General features: G+C 53.2%; 2 protein-coding genes across 5 annotated transcripts in view; both read left to right on the forward strand.

Moving 5' to 3' along the window:
- Positions 1 to 24,937, forward strand: part of DNMT1 (DNA methyltransferase 1) — a 62,258-nt gene that overhangs the window by 36,749 nt on the left and 572 nt on the right. For 3 of the 4 annotated variants that reach the window (XM_050770000.1, XM_050769998.1, XM_050770001.1), the window contains 23 exons: positions 1,681 to 1,799; positions 2,308 to 2,400; positions 3,194 to 3,345; positions 3,477 to 3,664; positions 3,771 to 3,957; positions 6,981 to 7,078; positions 7,283 to 7,430; positions 8,861 to 8,976; positions 9,169 to 9,373; positions 9,833 to 9,966; positions 11,952 to 12,125; positions 14,483 to 14,704; positions 16,616 to 16,808; positions 17,657 to 17,741; positions 17,938 to 18,066; positions 18,524 to 18,806; positions 19,032 to 19,173; positions 20,238 to 20,404; positions 20,816 to 20,993; positions 21,553 to 21,757; positions 22,586 to 22,752; positions 23,030 to 23,146; positions 24,572 to 24,662. In XM_050770000.1, coding sequence (XP_050625957.1) covers positions 1,681 to 1,799; positions 2,308 to 2,400; positions 3,194 to 3,345; positions 3,477 to 3,664; positions 3,771 to 3,957; positions 6,981 to 7,078; positions 7,283 to 7,430; positions 8,861 to 8,976; positions 9,169 to 9,373; positions 9,833 to 9,966; positions 11,952 to 12,125; positions 14,483 to 14,704; positions 16,616 to 16,808; positions 17,657 to 17,741; positions 17,938 to 18,066; positions 18,524 to 18,806; positions 19,032 to 19,173; positions 20,238 to 20,404; positions 20,816 to 20,993; positions 21,553 to 21,757; positions 22,586 to 22,752; positions 23,030 to 23,146; positions 24,572 to 24,662 — 3,593 coding nt within the window. The remainder of the gene's footprint in view (positions 1 to 1,680; positions 1,800 to 2,307; positions 2,401 to 3,193; positions 3,346 to 3,476; positions 3,665 to 3,770; positions 3,958 to 6,980; positions 7,079 to 7,282; positions 7,431 to 8,860; positions 8,977 to 9,168; positions 9,374 to 9,832; positions 9,967 to 11,951; positions 12,126 to 14,482; positions 14,705 to 16,615; positions 16,809 to 17,656; positions 17,742 to 17,937; positions 18,067 to 18,523; positions 18,807 to 19,031; positions 19,174 to 20,237; positions 20,405 to 20,815; positions 20,994 to 21,552; positions 21,758 to 22,585; positions 22,753 to 23,029; positions 23,147 to 24,571; positions 24,663 to 24,937) is intronic. The other variant, XM_050769999.1, reaches the window with a different exon arrangement.
- EIF3G (eukaryotic translation initiation factor 3 subunit G) overlaps positions 15,810 to 24,937 on the forward strand; it is a 29,300-nt gene continuing 20,172 nt past the window's right edge. The window contains exon 1 of the mRNA XM_050770668.1: positions 15,810 to 15,813. The gene's annotated coding sequence lies outside the window, so the exon portion shown is untranslated. The remainder of the gene's footprint in view (positions 15,814 to 24,937) is intronic.

Raw genomic sequence — 24,937 nt, forward strand, 5'->3', positions numbered from 1 at the left:
TCATCAGGGCAAAGGCTCAGGGGAGCCTGGGGCTGGGGCTGCCAGAGTCCTGATGTCTCAGCTTCCTCCCTGAATTGAGATCTATCATAGATTTGTTCCTAGAGCGTGGGATGGTGGCCTGGAGGACACTTTACAGGAGTCGCATGCCTTCTGTCCACTGGAGCTGGGCTGCCTGGGTTATTTAGGGACTCTCCATGCCGCTGTACTTGGCCTGAAAGTGGCGGATAGAAGCCACTCATGGGTGGGGTCTGGCCTGCGAATCAGTGGGTCCTGCCACTGCCTAGGACTTAGAACTTCTCTCCCATGTCTCCCCATGGAGAGAGCCTCCAGCCCACCTGTGCAGTGGGGAGCGGGACCCCCTCTTCTGTAGGCCCTCCCTTGATCTCCCTTGATCCACGCTGTCTTCATCTGTCTCTTCTTCTGGGCCTTACATCCTGAGGGCAGGGCTGCCACCTATTCTGTCTGCCATGCCTGGCACGCGGTAGGGGAGCTCCGCAGGAGGTGTTCAGTTTTTTGTTTGAGCATTTCTGGTTTTCAAGGCACTAAGCCTGGTGAGTGTGGTGGAGGGGTGCTCTCCAGAGACCTGTGCAGGCTCCATATGGGGGCTCTGAGGATAGCCCAGCACCTCTGGCCGGGGAAGGGTGATCCTTGTGCCTAGATGAGCAGGTTCATAAGCAGAACCCCCAGTTCATGTCTTTTTCCTTAAGTTTGACATCTTGCCTCTCTGTCTTCAATAAGGAACCTGCTCCCAAATGTCAAGGGGCATCTGGACAGTGGGGTCACAGGTGCCCTCCCTGTGTTTGAGATTTATGCCCAAAAGGAGGCAGAAGTCCTTCTCTCCCACATCCCTTTTCACACTGTTCTATAACCTGCTTTATTACTTTTTTAAATTGAGGTCTGACTCGTGTAATATAAAATTAACCATATGAGGTATTTGAATAGGTGAATTCATAGATATAGAAAGCAGGTGGTTGCAGGGGCTGAGGGCCGGTTGGGAGGAGACTGGAGAGTGACTGCTACTTGATGGGAATGAGGCTTTATTAACATTTGAGTGACGGAAATGTTCTACAGCTGAATAGATATGGTGGCTACACTGCATAGTGGAAACTGTTCTAGAAACCGGTATTTCCCACACTGTAAGTCTGACTGATCTTTTGGTGTTGCTCTTGCAGACACACATACTCTTGATGCTTAGGTGGGAGAATAAGGTAGACACTCCGGGTGATAGAACACTGTCTTAATTTAGTGTTCCCGCAACCAAAAAAATGAATGTTGGGGCTGGGCGTGGTGGCTCAGTCTGTAATCCCAGCATTTTGGGAGCCCGAGGCAGGTAGATCACTGGAGGTCAGGAGTTCAAGACTAGCCTGGCCAACGTAGTGAAACACCGTCCCTACTAAAAATATAAAAATTAGCTCGGCATGGTGGTGCAGGCCTGTAATCCCAGCTACTCGGGAGACTGAGGCAGGAGAATTACTTGAACCCGGGAGGCGGATAGGTTGCAGTGAGCCGAGATCACGCCATTGCACTCCAGCCTAGGGGACAGAGCAAGACTGTTTCAAAAACAAAAAAAAGAGTGTTGGACTTGTACATTGTCTCATTGCTTCGTGCCTGATCTGAAGTCTGCACCAAGACCCACCTTCATGGCTTAGCTGGTAAGCGTATGCTTTGTTTCCTGTCCAGCGTGTACTGTAAACACGGCCACCTGTGTCCCATTGACACCGGCCTCATCGAGAAGAATATCGAACTCTTCTTTTCTGGTTCAGCAAAACCAATCTATGATGATGACCCATCTCTTGAAGGTAAGGAGGAGTCCAGGATTGTTTGGGGCACACTTTAAAAACAGCCAGGCAGGGTGGTTCACATCTATAATCCTAGCACTTTGGGGGTCTGAGGCCAGAGGATCACTTGAGCTCAGGAGTTTGAGGCCAGCCTGGGCAACATAGCAAGAGCCTGCTTCTATTTAAAAAATTATAAATATGTGTGTGTATATATATGTATATATACACATATACATATACACATGTATATACATGTATTTATATATATATACACGCACACATACTTATATATACGTATAAATATAAATATACTTATAAAGCAATATTCAGCTGGAGCTGCTGCCTCTTAAAGTTAGGGCATGAGATTTTGTGTTGGGAACAGCTGTAGGCCAAGTCACTGTGGTGACTGAGGAGCACCCGACCTGGCTGATGGGATGTCTGCTGAGCTGGGCGCTTGGAGCACCTCTTAGCCCTCCTGGGTTTGGGATATGAGTCAGAGCCCTTAGTCCATTTCTTTTTTCTGCTCTAGGTGGTGTTAATGGCAAAAATCTTGGCCCCATAAATGAATGGTGGATCACTGGCTTTGACGGAGGTGAAAAGGCCCTCATCGGCTTCAGCACCTGTAAGTGTGTGGCCCATCAAAGGCTGGCCGGGGGTCTGAAAGGGGGCCTTCATGTTCTCCTTCCTGGGGGCTGGTGGGGCTCTGGTGGGAATTCTCAGCAGGCTTGCAGAAGGCCATGTGACTGTGGGAACCTTATCAGGTTCAGTTGGGGTAGCCTCTTGTGTTAGTTATGACCGGCTCTGGAACTGACTCTCCAGTTGTAAGAGCAGGTCTTGGCCGGATGTGGTGGCTCACACCTGTAATCCCAGCACTTTGGGAGGCTGAGGTCGGGAGATCACTTGAGGCCAGGAATTCGCTGAGCCTGGCCAACATGGTGAAACCCCATCTACCAAAAACGCAAACAATAGCCACGTGTGATGGTGCACACCTGTAATCCCAGCTACATGGGAGGCTATGGCAGGACAATCACGTGAACCCAGGAGGCAGAGGTTGCAGTGAGCCGAGATCATGCCACTGCACTTCAGCCTGGGCGATGGAGCAAGACTCCATCCTCCTCCACACACACACAAAAAAAGCAGGTCTTATTCTTGCAACCCAAACCCAGACTGAATTCCAAAAACCAGAGATGAGCTCAATGAAGGCCTACTCAGCTAGTCTTCGCTCTCTGGCTGACTCAGATAGGCTTCTTCAGAACAAGCCAGCTATGATGTGTTGTACCCTGTGTTTCTGACATTTGGGTACAGGATGACTTTTAGACTGTTGGGTGAGTTTGGTAGACTCCTCCCTGCCCTGTGGCCACCGTAGGTGCCATCAGATTCCAACCCCTTTTTCACACCTGCTCTGTTCACCCCAGCGTTTGCCGAATACATTCTGATGGATCCCAGCCCGGAGTATGCGCCCATATTTGGGCTGATGCAGGAGAAGATCTACATCAGCAAGATTGTGGTGGAGTTCCTGCAGAGCAATTCCGACTCGACCTACGAGGACCTGATCAACAAGATCGAGGTAAGAGATCGAGGGGCCTCAGCATCTGGGATTCCCACCGGAAACTTGCCTTCAGAACCAGCAGACATTGTTCTTCAGTTGGATTTAGGCCAGTTTGGCTTAAGCATGAGAGAAACCTGTTCTCTTTCAAGACCACAGTTCCTCCTTCTGGCCTCAACTTGAACCGCTTCACGGAGGACTCCCTCCTGCGACACGCGCAGTTTGTGGTGGAGCAGGTGGAGAGTTATGACGAGGCTGGGGACAGTGACGAGCAGCCCATCTTCCTGACGCCCTGCATGCGGGACCTGATCAAGCTGGCCGGGGTCACGCTGGGACAGAGGTAAGGATGCGGCGGGGACAAGAGTGAAGACTGGAGACTGAGGAGGTTAGAGCATGGTGCACATCCTCTGTGCCAGTCCTCTGAGATGCTGGACCCTCTCCCGTAGGCGAGCCCAGGCGAGGCGGCAGGCCATCAGGCATTCTACCAGGGAGAAGGACAGGGGACCCACGAAAGCCACCACCACCAAGTTGGTCTACCAGATCTTCGACACTTTCTTCGCAGAGCAAATTGAAAAGGATGACAGAGAAGACAAGGAGAACGCCTTTAAGCGCCGGCGATGTGGCGTGTGCGAGGTAACCTCGCCTGTAGGGGCTCCCACTCCCCTGAGGTGGCCCAGCTTCTGGCCTGATCTGAGGACTGCTCCATCTTTCTCTCTGTGGCTTAAGACTCTGGCTGCTCAAATGTGACCCCTGAGACAGAAATTAGTTAGTGTTCTAGGAGGACCCTGCATGCTTCATTGAACATCAATAGGACAGATGTCCACAGAGGCGTGCTTGGGTGCTTTGCTGATAATGCCACAGTCCTTAACTGACGAACCTGGCTTCTGGGTGACTCTGCTCTGCCTGCATCTCACTGTCTGGAGGCCCCCGTTGGAGTGCTAAGGGAGTATTCACATCTAAGTGGGCACTTTGTCCAACTTAGATTTGAGGCCCTTAGGAGGCCTTCCTTTCTGTGAGTTTTGAAAATATATGTTTACTTCCCTCAGGAGGAACCAACCTCCTCGTTCTATGACCCAAAGACCAGGTATATTTTGATACCTATTACCTGACTTTCTTTTGGATAAACACTGGCTTCAGGGCTTTGTCTTTGATCCCCACTGGCATCCCTTAATGGGAACCTGCATGTTGTCACCATTGTTACTTTGGTTTTATTTTATTTTTCTTGGTTAACACACGTGTGTCCAATGTTTTATAATTTCTAAAAAAATTCTTAATTTTTTTGAGACAGTCTCGCTCTGTCACCCAGGCTAGAGTGCAGTGGCACGATCTCAGCTCACCATAACCTCCACCTCCCGGGTTCAAGCAGTTCTCCTGCCTCAGCCTCCCGAGTGGCTGGGATTATAGGCACCTGCCACCATACCCAGCTAATTTTTTTGTATTTTTAGTAGAAACGGGGTTGCACCATGTTGGCCATGCTGGTCTTGAATTCCTGACCTCAAGTGATCTGCCCACCTTGGCCTCCCAAAGTGCTGGGATTACAGGTGTGAGCCGCTGTGCCTAGCCCTAAAATCTTTTGTTTTTATTTATGCAACTGTTATATGTTGATACAGGTAGATCTAGTAATTTCATTTTAAATATTCTGTAGTATTTCATTAAATGAACATCCTAACTTCTCAATGATAGGCACCTCTTCAGTATTATAAATATAAGGCAGCATCCTTGAGCAAAGCTTCTTGCAAGTGTATCTGCTTAGAAATAGCGTTGCCAGGCTGTGGGTGTGTATTCTTAAGTTTGATCTAGAAGATTGCGCTCCAAAATGGTTCTATCAACTTATTTGAGTAGTGTGCGTTCTTGTTTCCTCACACCACCTCTCTGGCTTCTTAACCTTTACCCATCTGGAGAATGGGAAGGGAACTTTTTCTCTCACTTACCGTACTTCTAATAAGGTTGAATTTTTTTTTTTTTTTTTTTTTGTAGAGACAGGGTCCTGCTGTGTTGCCTTGTCTGGTCTCAAACTCCTGGCTTCAAGTGGTCCTCCTGTCTCAGCCTCCCAAACTGCCGGGATTAGAGGCATGAGGCACTGCACCTGGCCAAACAGGCACATTTTTAAGTCTTCTTGTTTGTTGTTGTTGTTGTTGAGATGGGTCTTGCTCTGTCACCCAGTCTGGAGTGCAGTGGCATGGCTGTAGCTCACTACATTCTCAACCTCCTGGGCTCAAGTGATCCTCCCACCTTAGCCTCCCAAGTAGCTGGGACCACAGGTATATGCCACCATGCCCAGCTACTTAAAAAAAAAAAAAAACATATTGTAGATGGGATTTTGCCATGTTGCCTAGGCTGGTCTTAAATGCCTGAACTTAAGCAGTCCTCCCTCCTTAGCATCCTGAATTGCTGGGACTGCAGGAATTTGTCACCACGCCTGGTGAATTTTTAATTTTTTGTAGAGATGGGGGTCTTAATATGTTGCCCAGGCTGGTCTTGAACCCTTGGACTCAAGTGATCCATCTACATATGCTTCAGCCTCCCAATATACTGGTTCAGGCATGAGCCACCATGCCTAGCCTAAAAGTCTTAATTCACTGTTTGTTTGATTGTCACTAAGGGCTTGTGATTCACCTTTTTTTTTTTTTGAGACGGAATCTTGCCCAGTCGCCCAGGCTGGAGTGCAGTGGCGTGACCTCAGCTCACTGCAAGCTCTGCCTCCTGGGTTCATGCCATTTTCCGGCCTCAGCCTCCCTAGTAGCTGGGACTACAGGCGCCCACCACCACGCCCAGCTAATTTTTTTTTGTATTTTTAGTAGAGACGGGGTTTCACCATGTTAGCCAGGATGGCCTCAATCTCCTGACCTCATGATCTGCCTACCTTGGCCTCCCAAAGTGCTGGGATTACAGGCATGAGCCACCGTGCCGGGCCACGATTCACCTTTTTTGTTTATTTTTAAAATTTTTTGAGACCTAAAAGTATTAATTCATCATTTGTCTCATTGTTACTAAGGGCTGTATGATTTCCCCTTTTTTTTTTTCTTTGAGATGGAGTTTCGGCCGGGCGCGGTAGCTCAAACCTGTAATCCCAGCACTTTGGGAGGCCGAGACGGGCGGATCACGAGGTCAGGAGATCGAGACCAACCTGGCTAACACAGTGAAACCCTGTCTCTACTAAAAAAATACGAAAAACTAGCCGGGCGAGGTGGCAGGCACCTGTAGTCCCAGCTACTCGGGAGGCTGAGGCAGGAGAATGGCGTAGACCCGGGAGGTGGAGCTTGCAGTGAGCTGAGATCCGGCCACGGCACTCCAGCCTGGGCGACAGAGCGAGACTCCGTCTCAAAAAAAAAAAAAAAAAAAGAGAGAGATGGAGTTTCACTCTTGTCCAGATTGGAATGCAGTGGTGTGATCTTGGCTCGCTGCAATCTCCACCTCCCAGGTTCAAGCAATTCTCCTGCCTCAGCCTCCCAAGTAGCTGCGATTACAGGCACACCCTACCACGCCTGGCTAATCTTTGTATTTTTAGTAGAGACGGGGTTTCACCACGTTGGCCAGGCTGGTCTGGAATTCCTGACCTTAAGTGATCTGCCTGCCTTGGCCTTCTGAAATGCTGGGATTACAGGCATGAGCCACTGTGCCCGGCTCTGATTTGCCTTTTTAATACCATTTTTTAGGTGTGTCAGCAGCCTGAGTGTGGGAAATGTAAAGCCTGCAAGGACATGGTTAAATTTGGTGGCAGTGGACGGAGCAAGCAGGCTTGCCAAGAGCGGAGGTAGGTCGGGCCGAGTCCTCCTCCTGTGGCAAAGGACTTGCCAGCTGGTGGCGGATGCACTGTGGAGAAGGGCCCGCGTGTGTGGGAAAGCACCAGGATTCCTTCGTTAGGCATTGTCTCAGGGCCTGTCCCTGTTAGGACGAAAACAGCCTTGGTTGGTCTTACTTAGAAAAGGGGCCTTAGGTATAACCAGTGACATTGCAGGTGTCCCAATATGGCCATGAAGGAGGCAGATGACGATGAGGAAGTCGATGATAACATCCCAGAGATGCCGTCACCCAAAAAAATGCACCAGGGGAAGAAAAAGAAACAGAACAAGAATCGCATCTCTTGGGTTGGAGAAGCCGTCAAGGTAACCCTTGGAGCCCCTCGTTCGGCTCACTGCCATGTTCCCGATAAGCAGGTTCCCCTAGTATCTTGCCAACCTGACCTCTTGGTCAACCTGAGCCCCAGCACCAAGAAACCTGCCTGTTTGCCCCTGAGAGGAGCAGGACTGGCCGAGAGACCATGTTCTGTGGCTCAGTACCAGCAAGGCATTTTTGTATGGCCACAAGGCTCAGTTCTCCTAATGTCCCAAAATGGGCATTTGACACAGTTCTAGGGGCGTCAGGCAGGTGAGCCCTCATAGCTTGTTTTTGTGTTTTGTTTTGTTTGGGACAGAGTCTTGCTCTATCACCCAGGCTGGAGTGTGGTGACATGATCTCAGCTCGCTGCAACCTCTGCCTCCCAGGTTCAAGCAATTCTCCTACCCCAGCCTCCTGAGTAGCTGAGATTACAGGCATGCACCACCATGCCAGGCTAACTTTTTTTGTGTTTTTAGTAGAGACGGGGTTTCATCATGTTGCCCAGACCATTCTCAAACTCCTAGCCTCAAGTGATCCACCTACCTTAGCCTCCCAAAGTGCCGGGATTACAGGCGGGAGCCACCGCGCCTGGCCCCTCATAGCTTGTTTTCAAGAGAGCCGTCACAGCCCCCTCTGGCGTGGGGTGGGTCTTTTGGGGGCACCAACAGATGGCCTCCCAGTTGTTCTGTGGTCATCGGCTTCACTGAGGGTCAGTTCCTTTACCACAGTGTGAGAGAAAGGAGTGAGTATCCTCTGTGTTGCTTCTCTGATGTCCATAAATTAAAGATGCAATCAGTTCACTTAAGCATGAGGCTTGCCGCCTGCTGGCTGCCTGGGCCGTGGCTGAGCCCCTGCAGGAGGACAGACATGGGTACTGTTGCATGGCATGAGTACCTCTGCAGGGTAGGGGGCTGGGAGGAGGCTGGGGCCACGAGGCCTTGCAGAGGTGACACGTGGGCTGAGATGGAGAAGGTCAGGTAGGACCTAGCCACACCAAGACCTGGGGGAGAGCTGCACTGAGGTGGCAGTCAGCTTACCTTGGTGGAGAAAAGGAAGGAGGCCCCTGCAGTTGGATTGGCTTGAGCCAGGGGGTGACAGGCAGGACAGGGGCCAGGGTTCAGGCTGTGGCCTTACAGACGATGGTGAGGTGTTGCGAGCTATGCTGTTAAAATCAAATCCTGGGACCCGAGTGGCAGAGCGGAAGTGGGAGGGACGCGAGTTCCCTTGGTTACAGCATCTGGCCGAGGAGGGTGGATGTTCTCTTCTTTTTTATTATTGAAGCCCTTGTAGAACAGGATGTTCTCTTTAGCAGCAACTCTTCATTGACTTCTTGATGAAATGGAGTCATGTCTTACATTAAGTAACAGAGAACCATGCAGGTCAAGGCCAGCAAAGACCCTCAAAATGATCCTCCCTGAACATCTGCTCTCATTTTCAGACTGACGGGAAGAAGAGTTACTATAAGAAGGTGTGCATTGATGCGGAAACCCTGGAAGTTGGGGACTGTGTCTCTGTTATTCCAGATGATTCCTCAAAACCGCTGTATCTAGCAAGGTTTGCATCTTTCTTTTTGCTTGACTTCTGCACGTACTTTCTCATCAAGTAGGAGATGCCTGTTTTGCCAAAATAGCACCAGCAGCTTTTTGCCCTAGATGAAAACCGAAAAGGACGAGTGCCGCTGCCCAGACTCGGTCACATATCTGCTGGCCAGGTCAGAACTTCTCCCCATGCCCATCTTGATTCCAGGGTCACGGCGCTGTGGGAGGACGGCATCAACGGGCAGATGTTTCACGCCCACTGGTTCTGCGCTGGGACAGACACAGTCCTCGGGGCCACGTCGGACCCTCTGGAGTTGTTCTTGGTGGATGAATGTGAGGACATGCAGCTTTCATATATCCACAGCAAAGTGAAAGTCATCTACAAATCCCCATCCGAAAACTGGGCCATGGAGGTGAGTGCCTGGTGCCCCTCGCGAGCCCCTGCCTTGCCATGGAGGGTCAACTGCTGACATGTGTTCTGTTTTGTTTTTATTTGTATTATCTTGTGTGTGTGTGTGTGTGTGTGTGTGTGTGTGTGTGTGTGTGTGTTTGAGACGGAATTTCACTCTGTTGCCTAGGCTGGAGTGCAATGGCATGATCTCAGCTCACTGCAACCTCTGCCTCCCAGGTTCAAGTGATTCTCCTGCCTCAGTCTCCTGAGTAGCTGGGATTATAGGCACCCGCCACCACGCCTGGCTAATTTTTTTTTGTATTTTTAGTAGACACAGGATTTCACCATGTTGGCCAGGCTGGTCTCGAACTCCTGACCAGCCTGGAAGGCCAGGTGATCCACCCGCCTCAGCCTCCCATAGTGCTGGGATTACAGGCATGAGCCACCACGCCTGGCCTGACACGTATTCTTATCTCCCAAGGGAGGCATGGATCCCGAGTCCCTGCTGGAGGGGGACGACGGGAAGACCTACTTCTACCAGCTGTGGTACGATCAAGACTACGCGAGATTCGAGTCCCCTCCAAAAACCCAGCCAACGGAGGACAACAAGTTCAAGTGAGCACTGGGGCCAGGCTCGGGGTCAACAGGCACTTTCAGCCCACATCGCTCCCGTTTCCTGTGTGCTTCTGTCTGGTTGGCTTCCCCCAGTGGCCCCCCAGTTTGTGTTTCTTGCTCACCAAAGGCCATCCTGACTATGGATGACGCTCAAGGGTATAGATGGCCTGGAGTTGCTTTAAGTGTGTGGATGACCTGGCATTGGCTTTGTAAGAGGGTTCCCTACCCAGGAGCAGGGTTCGTCTTCCCATTTCAAGACTTCCCGTGTGTTCTTCAGTGTGTGCCCAGCTCTGGCATGTTTTTGGCTGTTTTTTAGATATTTTCTCCTGTAAATGAGACCTTTATTGGATTCTTTTCTAACTGGGTGACTGCTTTTAGGGAAGCTTTTATTTTTTGTTTTTGAGACAGAGTTTCACTTTTGTTGCCCAGGCTGGAGTACAACGGCTCAATCTTGGCCCACCGCAACCGCCGCCTCCTGGGTTCAGGTGATTCTCCTGCCTCAGCCTCCCGAGTAGCTGAGACTACAAGCATGTGCCACCATGCCCAGCTAATTTTTTTGTATTTTTAGTAGAAACGGGGTTTCTCCATGTTGGTCAGGCTGGTCTCGAACTCCCAACCTCAGGTGATCCGCCCGCCTTGACCTCCCAGAGTGCTGGGATTACAGGCGTGAGCCACTGTGCCTGACCAGCTTTTATTTGTTAATGTCCAATGCCCCATGCCTTCTTTTTAACCTCCATACCTCACTTTTTTCAACTAAAAGCAGCAGCCAGCACCCCCAGAGGAGCAGGTGGCAACCAGGGAGACCCAGGGAGGCCAAGAGGGCTCCCCTGGGGGTATCTGTGCTTCTCCCATAAGTCTCATGCTGAGTTCGGCTTGATCTCTATTTTCATTTTTTTTTTATTTATTTTATTTTTATTTGTTCGAGATGGAGTTTCACTCTTGTCACCCAGGCTGGAGTGCACGATCTTGGCTCATTACAACCTCAGCCTCCTGGGTTCAAGCAATTCTCCTGCCTCAGCTTCCCAAGTAGCTGAGACTACAGGTGCCTGCTACCATGCCCGACTAATTTTTGTATTTTTAGTAGAGACAGGGTTTCACCATGTTGGCCAGGCTGGTCTGGAACTCCTGACCTTAGGCGATCTGCTCCCTTCAGGCTCCCAAAGTGCTGGGATTACAGGCGTGAGCTACCGCACCCAACCCCATTTATTTATTTATTATCACCCAACCGCATTTATTTATTTATTTATTTGAGACAGGGTCTCACTCTGTCACCCAGGCTGGAGTGCAGTTGTGTGGTCACAGCTCACTGCAGCCTCGACCTGCTGGGCTTAAGTGATCTTCCTGCCTCAGCCTCCTGAGTAGCTGGGACTGCAGACATGCACCACTCTGCCTGGTTAATTTAAAAAATTTTTTTTTGTAGAGACGGGGTCTCACCGTGTTGACCAGGCTAGTCTCAAACTTTTGGACTCAAGCGATCCTCCTGCCATGGCCTCCCAAAGGGCTGGGATTACAGACATGAGCCACCATGCTGGGCCTTGATCTCTATTTTTAAGGCTGTCTTCAGGTCTCCTTTAAGGGCTTACTAGTCAAGAATAATGTTGAATTTCCTCAAATACCTGTTGGGCCTTTATAGAGAGAACAGCAAGAGTCTCTGCTGGATTGAGTTCCTCACTGAGCCGCTCGGGACTCTTGCTGGTGGTGTGTTCTTAACCACATTCTAGACTCTCTTCATTGATATCTTAGGGGTTTTGTATCAATGACTCAAAAGTGGCTTGATTTTCTTGCTATATTCTCTCTGGACTTTGGTCTCAAATAACTGCCTTCAAAATGTGAACACAAAGCACAAGAAAGCCACTTCCTTCCTTCTATCATCTGCAAATGTTTTCTCTTGGTCGCCAGAGTCTCTGGATTAAGCTGGCAGTAGCTGCTGCGGCCACCGCCGGCCACCTCAGGGCCTTACGCTTCTGTCCCTTTGTTTCCTTCAGGTTCTGTGCGAGCTGTGCCCGTCTGGCTGAGATGAGGCAAAAAGAAATCCCCAGGGTCCTGGAGCAGCTCGAGGACCTGGACAGCCGGGTCCTCTACTACTCAGCCACCAAGAACGGCATCCCATACCGAGTCGGTGATGGCGTTTACCTGCCCCCTGAGGCCTTCACGTTCAAGTGAGTGCCCCCTTGGAGCAGCCGGGGCCAGGGCGCTCCAGCCGAGCCAGGCTGGCTTTGTGGTGTCCCCCTCCTCACAGACATCCCCAACCCCTCTGCACCAGCTGTTATCCCAGCCGTCACTTTGGCATAGGTGGCAAACAGACAACATAAAGCATGGAGTGTAGACTGACCGTGATGCTATTGCAGAGCAAAGCTGACTGTAAAAGTCAGAACTCGCTGGTTTGGCTGGGTGTGATTTCTCACACCTGTAATCCCAGCGCTTTGGGAGGCTGAGGCAGTGGGGAATCATCTGAGGTCAGGAGTCCGAAACCAGCCTGGCCAACATGGTGAAACCTCGTCTCTACTAAAAATACAAAAATTAGCCGGGTGTGCCACCACACCTGTAGTCCCAGCTACTCGGGAGGCAGAGACAGGAGAATCACTTGAACCTGGGAGGCAGAGGTTGCAGTGAGCCAAGATCATGCCACTGCACTCCAGCCTGGGCGACAGAGTGTGACTCTGTCTCAAAATAAAAAAAGCAAAAAGGAACTTACTGGCTAAAGCGCGAGGGACAGCTGGGGGCCCTCCCCAGTTCTGCCTCTGCCCAAGGACACCTCCTCTCCGTCCCCTGCTGTGAAGTGGGAGAGTGGGATCTTGGCTGCTGGGGCTCGAAGGGCTGAGTGAGTTGAAAGTGCTCCGTACAGTACCTGGCTTAAAGTAAAGGCTTAATGAACATGAGTTACTTCTTGGTAAGAGGGAATTACATCAGATGACTTATCTGTGTCGGAGGATCGAGGCTCTTTCAGGAAAAACCTAAAGCCACAGATCGTTTCCACACTGATGCATTCTGTGTTTTTGCGAAGAATAAGTGCGTGGTTGGAATTACAGCCCACATTTTCCAGATGCTTTCCCAGCTCACAGTTCCATTTCCCTAGAGCCCCAGCTCCCTTACCTTAGTTCAGTTACTGTGAATTATGAGACCTGGAGAAATAGGGTCCCTCCAGCCTTGGCACAGTTAGGGTGCATTACCCCCTCTGGTTGTCCTTGATTGGAAGGGGACACCTCCCTGTAGTATTTTCTGCCAGGTGCTCCTGGCAGAGTGGGAGACTCAGCACAGAGGTGCCTTTGGGGCCTGTCAGACTCCTGGGGGGCCTAGTGGGGAGAACATGGCAGCCGCCTTCCCTAACGCCAGGCCCTCTCCAAAGAACAGCTTTTCCCCACTAGTCAGACCTCATTCCCATTGCCCCAGGCCCCCATGTCGCCTTAGATTGGCCTTCTCCAGTGTCTCTTCTAGATCAGAGCCTTAGTCAGGGTAGCGTAGGTTGTATCATAGCAACAACCCCAAATCACAGTGACTTAAAACCACAGAAACTAGACTGGGCATGGTGGCTCGTGCCTGTCAGGAGTTCAAGACCAGCCTGGCCAACATACCTGTCTCTACTAAAAATAAATTAGCCAGGGTTAGCTGGGCGTGGTGGCGGGTGCCTGTAATCCCAGCTACTTGGGAGGCCGAGGCATGAGAATCGCTTGAACCCGGGAGGAGGAGTTGCAGTGAGCCGAGATCATGCCACTGCACTCTAACCTGGGTGACAGAGTGAAAGTGTCTCAACAAAAACCACAATAGCCACTGTCTTGCTCATACGAGGTGCCCATCACAGGTCAGCAGAGAACTCCGCCTGTTGTGTCCCTTGGATATCTGGGCTGCTGGAGTCAGAAGTTGCCAGTCTCTGAGCCCAAGGGAAAGCACACAGGACATTCCCCAGGCAGTGACATGCTCTTAGGTCATTTCTGCTCACGTCACAGGCCAGGAAACACAAGATGCCAAGTGGTCGGGAGGCAGGAGCCTGGGGTATTCGAGCAGTGCTGGCCACCACTGTAGCCAGTAACGCACAGAGGGTGAATGCCTGCTTCAAACCGTGAGACTGAATTTCCAGCTAAATATTTTTTTATTCTTCAAGATGGAGTCTTGCTGTGTCACCCAGGCTTCAGTGCAGTGGCACAATGTCAGCTCACTGCCACCTCTGCCTCCTGGGTTCAAGCAATTCTCCTGCCTCAGCCTCATGAGTAGCTGGAATTACAGGCGTGTACCACTGCGCCCAGCCAATTTTTGTATTTTTAGTAGAGACAGGGTTTCACTATGTTGGCCAGGCTAGTCTTGAACTTCTGACCTTGTAGTCTACCTGCCTCGATCTCCCAAAGTGCTGGGATTACAGGCGTGAGCCACAATGCCCAGCCTAAATCATTTCTTAAGGTACACACCTACCTTAATTCATCAGGTGTTTGACTTTAAATGGCTATTGTCACGGGTCAGTCATGCCTGACTGACCACTGCAAGGTGGAAAGTTCATTGATGCTAAGTTGGTGCTTCTCTGCAGCATCAAGCTGTCCAGTCCCGTGAAACGCCCACGGAAGGAGCCTGTGGACGAGGACCTGTACCCAGAGCACTACCGGAAATACTCCGACTACATCAAAGGCAGCAACCTGGATGCCCCTGAGCCCTACCGAATTGGCCGGATCAAAGAGATCTTCTGTCCCAAGAAGAGCAACGGCAGGCCCAACGAGACTGACATCAAGATCCGGGTCAACAAGTTCTACAGGTCAGGGGAGGCCTCTATTCTTCCACGAGGCCGCAGACTCTTCTAGAAGGCTCTGCCTGAAACAGGGTTATGACATAGCACCCACGGTTGTTCTAAGAGTTAGGTTGAGTTAGCTGTTTTTCCAAGTGTTTTTGATTATCGGTGGGCATTGATAATGACTAGAATTCTAGTTCCCAGCCCTCACTTTTAGGTCCTTATTTTAATGTTGCAGAGCCCTTTTTCCAAAAGAAATCCTTAAGCTGTCTGGGCGCTGTAGCTCACACCTCTAATCCTAGCACTTCGGGAGGCTGAGGCAGGAAGATCACTTGAGTCTAGGAGTTCGAGACCAGCCTGAGGAAGTGTAGTGAGACCCTGACCCTACCAAAAAAAAAAAAAAAAAAAGGCCAGCTGGGTGTGGTGGCACATGCCTGTAGTCCCAGGTACTTGGGAGGCTGAGGCTGGAGAGATCATTCAAACCCAGGAATTTGAGGCTGTGTGAGCCATGATCCCACCACTGCACTCCAGCCTGGGTGACAGCCAAACCCCGTCTCAAAAGAAAAAAAGGGTAGAGTGTCTGGGCACCCGCATCCCAGAGCTGCATCTATGACTGTCCAGGTTCTGTCCCACTGTCCCCACCTCTTCCCAGGTCCTCCTTTCTGTCTCTGGGATTTTTTCTCTTTCCTAAGCTTTTGGCCTATTACGTTTTCTTTTTCTAAGACCCGAGTAACTGGTGGTGATTGGGCATTAACCTGAAACTAGCCTGTACAGGAAGGTATACACTTGCCTCACCTCTTAGCTAACATAGATCAAAGATTTCCTGAAGCCTTTGTAATAACGGGAAATAAAGGGTTCTGAGTGGTACAGGTGAGAGAAACACACTCTGGAGAGGCTGCTACCGGCAGGTGGCCACACAGGGCAGGGCCAGGCATGCAGAGCAAGCAGCCAACCTGCCCTAACGGTTGGGGAGTCTTTACCTGGCAGTTCCCTAATTGGGGGCGAGTCTACCTTACAGTTCCCTCATGTGGGGAGGGGATATCTTTACCTGCGGTTCCCTAAATATGGGGGGGGTCTTTACCCTATGATTCCCTAACTGAGGGGGCCTTTACCCTCTGGTTCCCTAACTGGGGGGGGTCATTATCCGGCGGTTCCCTAATTGTGGGGGAGTCTACCTTGCAGTTCCCTAATGTGGGAAGGGGATATCTTTATCCTACAGTTCCCTAACTGGGGGTGGGTCTTTACCCTGCGGTTCCCTAACTGGGGGTGGGTCTTTACCCTACAGTTCCCTAACTGGGGGTGGGTCTTTACCCTGCAGTTCCCTAACTGGGGGTGGGTCTTTACCCTGTTGTTCCCTAACTGGGGGTGGGTCTTTACCCTGCGGTTCCCTAACTGGGGGTGGGTCTTTACCCTGCGGTTCCCTAACTGGGGGTGGGTCTTTACCCTGAGGTTCCCTAACTGGGGGTGGGTCTTTACCCTGCGGTTCCCTAACTGGGGGTGGGTCTTTACCCTGTTGTTCCCTAACTGGGGGTGGGTCTTTACCCTGCGGTTCCCTAACTGGGGGTGGGTCTTTACCCTGCGGTTCCCTAACTGGGGGTGGGTCTTTACCCTGAGGTTCCCTAACTGGGGGTGGGTCTTTACCCTGCGGTTCCCTAAATGGGGGGAGTCTGTCTACCTTGCAGTTCCCCAGTGTGGGGAGGGGATATCTTTACCCTGCGGTTCCCTAATTGGCAGGGGTTCCTTACCCTGCGGTTCCCTAACTCGGGGGGTCTTTACCTGGTCTCCCTAACTGGGGGTGTCTTTACCTGGTGGTTGCCTACTGGCGGGGGGTGGTCTTTACCCAGCAGTTCCCTGAGCACCCCAGGAACATGGTGCTGTTTAATTCTGCATAAGCTCACCACAAAGGAGAGCTCCTAACGAGGCCTCTCCCGCTCGCAGGCCTGAGAACACCCACAAGTCCACCCCGGCGAGCTACCACGCAGACATCAACCTGCTCTACTGGAGCGACGAGGAGGCTGTGGTGGACTTCAAGGCCGTGCAGGGCCGCTGCACCGTGGAGTATGGGGAGGACCTGCCCGAGTGCGTCCAGGTGTACTCCATGGGCGGCCCCAACCGCTTCTACTTCCTCGAGGTGGTGCCCCTGCTTGCTAGAGGGAAGGCTTCGGGGTCCAAGTTGTCCAGAAGGAGTCTGATGTCGGGTTATGCAGAAGGCGGCTTGGCTGCAGGGTTTCAGCTTTTGTAAGAAGTGGGTGGTTGGCTGGCGTGAAGCTGTTCTGCAGGAGCTTTACGGGGGTCTGGGCAGGGTTCTCCGGAGCACAAGTTGTATGAGATTCAAGTAGTTCCGGAGTTTAACACTCCTGGTTTTTAAAAAGCGTGTCATTAGAGAACATAACATTTTAGTGTCTTGGTGCAACTGAACGTTGAGGACCGTGAGGCAGCCTCCACCAGCCTGACTGGTGTCTTAGTATGAGTTGGAGAAGGTACCCCTGCTCCTGGGTCCCTTGGGCCAGGCACCCACGTCCAGGCCCAGCCCACATGCCCGTGCAGGTGGCCCTGGTTATGGAGAGGGCCCGGTAGTCAGCTGATCAAGCTCATGACTTGTAAATTGTTGGGGCTTGGCCTTTCCGTGTTGTTATCTTAAAACGATACATCCACGTTTTCCCAGGCTTGGATGAGGATAGCTCAATTGGACAGCAGATTCTGTATAGCACTTTTTCCTGTTCTAGAATGAGTACTCCCAAGTGCTTATAATAGGCATTTCAGTGTCAGCCAGATCAAATGTTAGTATTAATAAGATGGATTGTTTTAAGTTTCCATTGTAGCAAAGTCACACTACTCTTATTGGTGGCTAACTGACCACCAATTTCTCCCCACTGAGGGAGAAATTAAGTGGCTATGAAATTGCCTTCTTACTAGTCTGTGTTAGAGAGGGGACCAGTGCGCTTCTCTCCCAAACGATTGCAGTTCTCTCCTTTTCAGGCCTATAATGCGAAGAGTAAAAGCTTTGAAGATCCTCCCAACCATGCCCGTAGCCCTGGAAACAAAGGGAAGGGCAAGGGAAAAGGTACGTCATTGTATGAGTTTCTTTTCAAGTCATTCTTCTGTAACTTGGAGGCTGCCTGTGAATCCCTCAGTGTAAAACCACCTTTGGTGTTACCAACTCTGGGATAGCGAGGCTGCCTGAATTAACAAGGTGCTTGAGAGCAAGGTGGGACTTGGACTCTGAGGATCAGGTTTAGCCTCTGGCCTCTCTCCCCCAGGGAAGGGCAAGCCCAAGTCCCAAGCCTGTGAGCCGAGCGAGCCAGAGATGGAGATCAAGCTGCCCAAGCTGCGGACCCTGGATGTGTTTTCTGGCTGCGGGGGGTTGTCGGAGGGATTCCACCAAGCAGGTGAGTGCCCGTAGGCTCCATCTCTGAACACCTGGTGAGCCCAGACTGGGCAGGTGCTACCTGAAACGACTTCCAACCCCGGTCACCTTCCTGACTCAAGAATCTCCTTCCGAGGCCAGGCACGGTGGCGCACGCCTGTAATCCCAGCACTTTGGGAGGCCAAGGTGGGAGGATCATGAGGTCAGGAGTTCGACACCATCCTGACCAACATGGTGAAACCCTGTCTCTAATAAGAATACAAAAATTAGCCGGGCATGGTGGCGGGCACCTGTAGTGTCCCAGCTTCTCGGGAGGCTGAGGTGGGAGAATCGCTTGAACCTGGGAGGCTTGCAGTGAGCCGAGATCGTGCCACTGCACTCCAGCCTAGGTGACAGAGCGAGACTCCATCTCAAAAAAAAAAAAAAAAAAAATCTCCTTCTGGGGAGTTGAAAGCATGGCTTCGTTCTTGATCCGCCAGGCATCTCTGACACGCTGTGGGCCATCGAGATGTGGGACCCCGCGGCCCAGGCGTTCCGACTGAACAACCCCGGCTCCACGGTGTTCACAGAGGACTGCAACATACTGCTGAAGCTGGTCATGGCCGGGGAGACCACCAACTCCCGCGGCCAGCGGCTGCCCCAGAAGGGAGACGTGGAGATGCTGTGCGGTGGGCCGCCCTGCCAGGGCTTCAGTGGCATGAACCGCTTCAACTCACGCACCTACTCCAAGTTCAAAAACTCGCTGGTGGTCTCCTTCCTCAGGTAAACAGGTAGAAGCCCCCCCGTGTTGACAGATGGCCTGGGGCTGTGCCGCGTGTCAGCAGTGGTCATTCACCCTGCACTGAGGCTTCTGCCCGCTGGAAACTCACAGCTCAGCTTTCAGTAGGGAGAGACTTTGATAACATTCACGAGGGGCTTCCGGCACAGTGGGTCGTTTCTCCCCTCTGTCTGTGGAGGTGACTCCTGCAGTCTCTCCTGCCCCTACAGCTACTGCGACTACTACCGGCCCCGGTTCTTCCTCCTGGAGAATGTCAGGAACTTTGTCTCCTTCAAGCGTTCCATGGTCCTGAAGCTCACCCTCCGCTGCCTGGTCCGCATGGGCTATCAGTGCACCTTCGGCGTGCTGCAGGTGGGCCCCGGGGCCGGGGCGGGCAGATGGATGTGGCCAGCACATGACCCGGCCAGCAGCCAACCGTCCCTTACTGAAAGCAGGGTTCAATGGCACAGGCCTGCCATTCAGGCGGCAGAGGCTGGCATGGTGCTCTGTCCCACTGGTGGGGTCAGGGGAGATGCATGCTCAGCCAGCCCCCAGCAAGTCCACCTCTAGCGTCTCTTGAGCTGTGTTCTCGAACATGCCCGGGAGGGCTGGCTACCAGGGGCTTCTCACCAGGTAGCTCCCGGTTCCTTTCCCTCGATGGAGAAGGGTGAGCAGCCCACCACGGAGCACCACGGAGCGGTTGAGTCTGCATGAGTGAGGGGAAGTGAGGTGTGCAGAGACATGTGTAGGCAGCTGCTGTTCGATCGGTTTAAAAGACAGTTTTGCTCTGGGTAACTGCGCATACAAACCCCCACAGATGGCCGAGGGTTGCACTCCAGGTGGCTGTGTCTGCAGGGACAGGGATGGACATGGTCTGTGGGGCCCAGGCCTTATCTGAAAAGCATCCCCCCCATCCTCTATCAGCTCAGCGATTGAGGGTATAACTAAAAATGAAGCAGCTATTCAGATGCTAGCACAGGATGTCTGCCTAAGTGGGCAAGCACTTGGCTACCCGGTCCCCTAGTTCAGCCTCAGGGTGACTCAGGCTCAGCAGGCAAGACTTGTCACAGCCACGTTCTCTGTCCTTGTAACCACAGCCATTAGGGAAGTGGCAGGGCTCCTGGTCTCCAGTGTTGTTCTCCCTGAGTGCTAAGACCTCGGGGCCCTTGCAGTGCTTTCAGAGCTGGCTGGACTTGCCCACAAGGTTCGCTCCCACCTTCCCCAGTGGTTGTCCCCTGCGCTCAGCTGCTTTTGTTCTTTATCTGCTCCAACCTCCTCTGACCAGGAGCGTGCCTGCTGGGGTAACTGGGGATTCCGCAAGTGCACTCTGCATCGGCCAGCTGCTCCCAAGTCAGGCTGCTGACCCCAGGCCTGGGTCTGGCCTGTCCAGTTGGGAGTGTCCCACTGAAGGGGGTGTCTGTCCTTCTCCCCCACAGGCCGGTCAGTACGGCGTGGCCCAGACGCGGAGGCGGGCCATCATCCTGGCCGCAGCCCCTGGAGAGAAACTTCCCCTGTTCCCGGAGCCGCTGCACGTGTTTGCACCCCGGGCCTGCCAGCTGAGTGTGGTGGTGGACGACAAGAAGTTCGTGAGCAACATAACCAGGTAGGTGGCCCCGGTCACTCCTCCACACACTGCCGAGCGGGCCTCAGTAGCTCCTAGGGCCCGTGAGTGCTCCCTGGTGAGATTTAGGGAGGAGAGGATGGTACGGCATCCAGCCTGCAACACGGCGCTCTGTCACCCCCCTTCTCCAATTCTGACCCCGCGTCATCTGCTTCCCTAGTAGATAGCGCATGTAGAGCGGCTGGCCGCATGCTTGGCTGTGGTCATCCACAAAGTCCATGCCATAACCCCGTCCCCTCTTCCAGATGGCATCCAGGCACACTGCCACTCATGTGACCTCAGGCAGTGTGCTGTGACCTCTGGAGAAGGCCATGTGAGCAGGCAGGGGGCAGCACCTGTGACGAGGGGACAGCTGCTGCGTGCATGCCCAGAGGTGTCGACCTCCTGTTGCAGGTTGAGCTCAGGTCCTTTCCGGACCATCACGGTGCGAGACACAATGTCCGACCTGCCAGAGGTGCGGAATGGAGCTTCAGCACTGGAGATCTCCTACAATGGGGAGCCTCAGTCCTGGTTCCAGAGGCAGCTCCGGGGCGCACAGTACCAGCCCATCCTCAGGGACCACATCTGTAAGGTAACGGCACCCTGACAGAGCAGCTCCCCCTGGAGGCCCAGCCTAGCAGCCTCATGGGAACAGTCAGAGCCTGCCCAAGGCTCAGGGGAGACATGGAATCTGATCCCAGGCTCCTCTTCCTGAGTCCTCAGCCCTTGCGTGACCCCTGGTCTCTCTCCCATGGTCATGGGAAGTGTCAGAGCTCCCGCACTCCTGGACTCAGACTCGGTCTGGAATGGTGTCAAGCCACTGCCCACCCACCACTGCCTTCCCCCTCGCTGCCTCTTCCTGCATATTTTCCCAGGATGCCAAGACCAGCCCTTTCACCATCCCCTGGCACCACTCCCCTTCCCCCACCCTAAAGACTCAGCTTAGATTCCCACGCTGTCCCGCCCCTGCGCTGCCTCAGGTCTCTGCTATGGCCTTGAGCCAAGTACAACATCCCCGACTGTCTCTTTCCCGATGGGCGTGAGCCCCAGGGGGCTTCCTGGTCACCATGGTGTTCCCAGCACCCAGCCCACCATGGATGCTCGGATGCTGCTTACACGAGGTGACAGCTGGGTCCCCCACACTCTTTCAGGACATGAGTGCATTGGTGGCCGCCCGCATGCGGCACATCCCCTTGGCCCCCGGCTCAGACTGGCGCGATCTGCCGAATATCGAGGTGCGGCTCTCGGACGGCACCATGGCCAGGAAGCTGCGGTATACCCACCATGACAGGAAGAACGGCCGCAGCAGCTCTGGGGCCCTCCGTGGGGTCTGCTCCTGCGTGGAAGGTGGGGCCTGTAGGTCGTGGTTCCCGATGGGCTGAGGGGAAGGAAGGCAGAGCCCTGGGGCTTTGACCTGTGAACCTGGAGGCCAGGGCAGGGCACAGACACACCAAACCTGGGTGTCCCAGAGAAGGTAGCTGCTGACCATGTTAAGTAGTAAAAGCAGACTGGGTTGGTGGCCACACCTGTAATCCCAGCACTTTGGGAAGCACTTTAAGGCGGGAGGATCACTTGAGCCTGGGAGGTTGAGGCTGTAGAGAGCTGTGATTGTGCCATTGCACTCCAGCCTGGGAGACAGAGTGAGACCTTGTCTCTAAAATGAATGAATGAATGAATGGATAGATAGATAAAATGATAAAATAAATAAAACAGGTCAGGCACAGTGGCTCAACCTCTGTAATCCCAGCACTTTGGGAGGCTGAGGCAGGCAGATCACTTGAGGTCAGGAGCTCGAGATCAGCCTGGCCAACATGGTGAAACCCCATCTTTACTAAAATTATACAAATTAGCTGGGCGTGGTATCACACGCCTGTAATCCCAGCTATTTGGGAGGCTGAGGCAGGAGAATCGCTTGAACTCCATAGGCAGAGGTGGCAGTGAGCCAAGATCATGCCATTGCACTCCAGCCTGGGCAACAGAGCCAGACTCTGTCTCAAAAAAATATATAGTAATAATAACAAACACAGTCCCCAGAGAATGAGGATTGTTGGCTGTTCCACCCCAGGGGTCCCCTTGCACAGGAGGTGCCATCTCTGCCTCCCAAAGCTCTAAGAGCCACTGTCTCCCGTCCCAAGCCTATACCCCATCCCGTAACTGCAGCCTCATCACTGTCCTCTCTTCCAGCCGGCAAAGCCTGCGACCCCGCAGCCAGGCAGTTCAACACCCTCATCCCCTGGTGCCTGCCCCACACCGGGAACCGGCACAACCACTGGGCTGGCCTCTATGGAAGGCTCGAGTGGGACGGCTTCTTCAGCACAACCGTCACCAACCCCGAGCCCATGGGCAAGCAGGTAGGTGGGGAGGGGGTGTCCAAGGGCCTGTGTCAGGCCCTGTACTTGGAGGCCCAACTGGGTGGAGGTGTGGGCTTAGCCAACTGGAGGACAGCACCCCAGGACCCCAGGCACCTGGCCTCCTCTGCCTATTGCCCACTCCGTGTCCATGGGACAGGCTCGTAGGCCAAGGCCAAGGCCACGGCCGGACGCTGCCAGGTTGCCATTTCCCTCCCTGTCCCCCACGGTGACCTGGCCTGGGTGCTACTACCCTCACCCACTGCGCCTCTTGCCCCAGGGCCGCGTGCTCCACCCCGAGCAGCACCGCGTGGTGAGCGTGCGGGAGTGCGCCCGCTCCCAGGGCTTCCCCGACACCTACCGGCTCTTCGGCAACATCCTGGACAAGCACCGGCAGGTCAGTGGGGCAGCGCCCACTGGGTCTGGACAGGAAGGAGGCTTCTGTGCCTGTCATTGGGTGGGACTGGGGCCAGCACAGTCACTTCAGAGAGGACACCTGTTGGCTGCCGGGTAGCCCCAGCACTCGCAGTAGGACGATGGCCCACAGGAGGGACAGGGCTGAGACATCCGAGTCAGGTTGTATCCCTACGCTGGTTCCTTACTGTTTGTCTTTGAGTCAGAGACTGAGCCAGAAGGACAGTCCGTCACACTAAGGGAGCAGGCTAAAACCCACGGTGGCGACCGCTCACTCGCTGTAGGTTCAAATGAACTAGCACCTTAATTCCTACCTGCTTCTCAGGTGTCAGCTGACTTGACGAGTTAGTCTATGAGTTAGTCTTAGTTAAGTGTATTTTCATCAACACAGGGCACATGCATAGCTTAAAAACCAGTGTCCAGGGTTCTTGTGAAAACCATGTTTCACCCCTCCCGCCGAATCTGGTTCTCAGGAAGCAGCCCCTTTTTTTTTTTTTTTTTTTTTTTTTTTTAATAAGATGAAGCTTTGCTCTTTCGCCCATGCTGGAGTGAAGTGGCATGATCTCAGCTCACCACAACCTACACCCCCCTGGTTTCAAGTGATTCTCCTGCCTCAGACTCCCGAGTAGCTGGGATTACAGTTGTGCGCCAACACACCGGGCTAATTTTTGTATTTTTAGTAGAGACGGGGTTTCACCATGTTGGCCAGGCTGGTCCCGAACTCTTGACCTCAGGTGATCCGCCTGCCTCGGCCTCCCAAAGTGCTGGGATTATAGGCATGCGCCTCTGCGCTGGCCAGGGAAGCAGCCACTCTTAGCTGGGAGCAAAACGTGTCTAGGTAGCCCATTTGTCTTTTTTTTTTTTCCTGAGACAGTCTCACTCTGTCACCCAGGCTGGAGTGCAGTGACATCATCTCTGCTCACTGCAACCTCCACCTCCCGGGTTCAAGCCATTCTGCTGTCTCAGCCTCCCGAGTAGCTGGGATTACAGACATGTGCCACCATGCCCGGCTAGTTTTTGTACTTTTAGTAGACGAGGTTTCGCCATGTTGGCCAGGCTGGTCTTGAACTCCTGGCCTCAACTAATCCACCTGCCTTGGCTTCCCAAAGTACTGGGATTACAGGCGTGAGCCACCGCGCCCAGCCCCATGTGTCTTTGTCTCAAGTCTTTCTGAAGCTCTTCAAAGGCCCAGTGAACTATGGCTGTGGGGTGGGACGATGGGCCAGTTGGAGGATCCAAGGACCTTGTGCTGGAAGGGCTTTGGGCCCATGTGAGCAGGACCAGAACCCCTCCCCAAGGGGCGCAATGCCCAGGGTGTCCTCCGTCTGAGCAGGGGCGGCAGTACACCTGACCCCGGGCCTCGGGCCTGGCCATCCACATCAGGCATTGCCCTTCTCCCCTCCCGCAGGTGGGCAATGCTGTGCCGCCGCCCCTGGCCAAAGCCATTGGCTTGGAGATCAAGCTCTGTATGTTGGCCAAAGCCCGAGAGAGTGCCTCAGGTATGGTGGGGTGGGCTGGGCTTCCTTTGGGGCCTGAGCGCCCTCTGGGGGTACATGCAGGGGCAGCTGCGGGCCACCGCTCTGGACTCTGGGCCTCATGTGGGTCACCCATCTTTCTGAAGGGGCTGCTGTGAGGATTGAGTTGCACGTGTCGAGTGCTTAGAGCAGGCGCGCTGCACACAGCAGGCCTTTGGTCAGGTTGGCTGCTGGGCTGGCCCTGGGGCCATTTCCCTCACTCCTGTTCAGTGAGTCTGGCTCAGCAGGCACCTGCCTCA

The sequence above is a fragment of the Macaca thibetana genome, chromosome 19 (assembly GCF_024542745.1).
Source record: "Macaca thibetana thibetana isolate TM-01 chromosome 19, ASM2454274v1, whole genome shotgun sequence".
NCBI lineage: Eukaryota > Metazoa > Chordata > Mammalia > Primates > Cercopithecidae > Macaca > Macaca thibetana.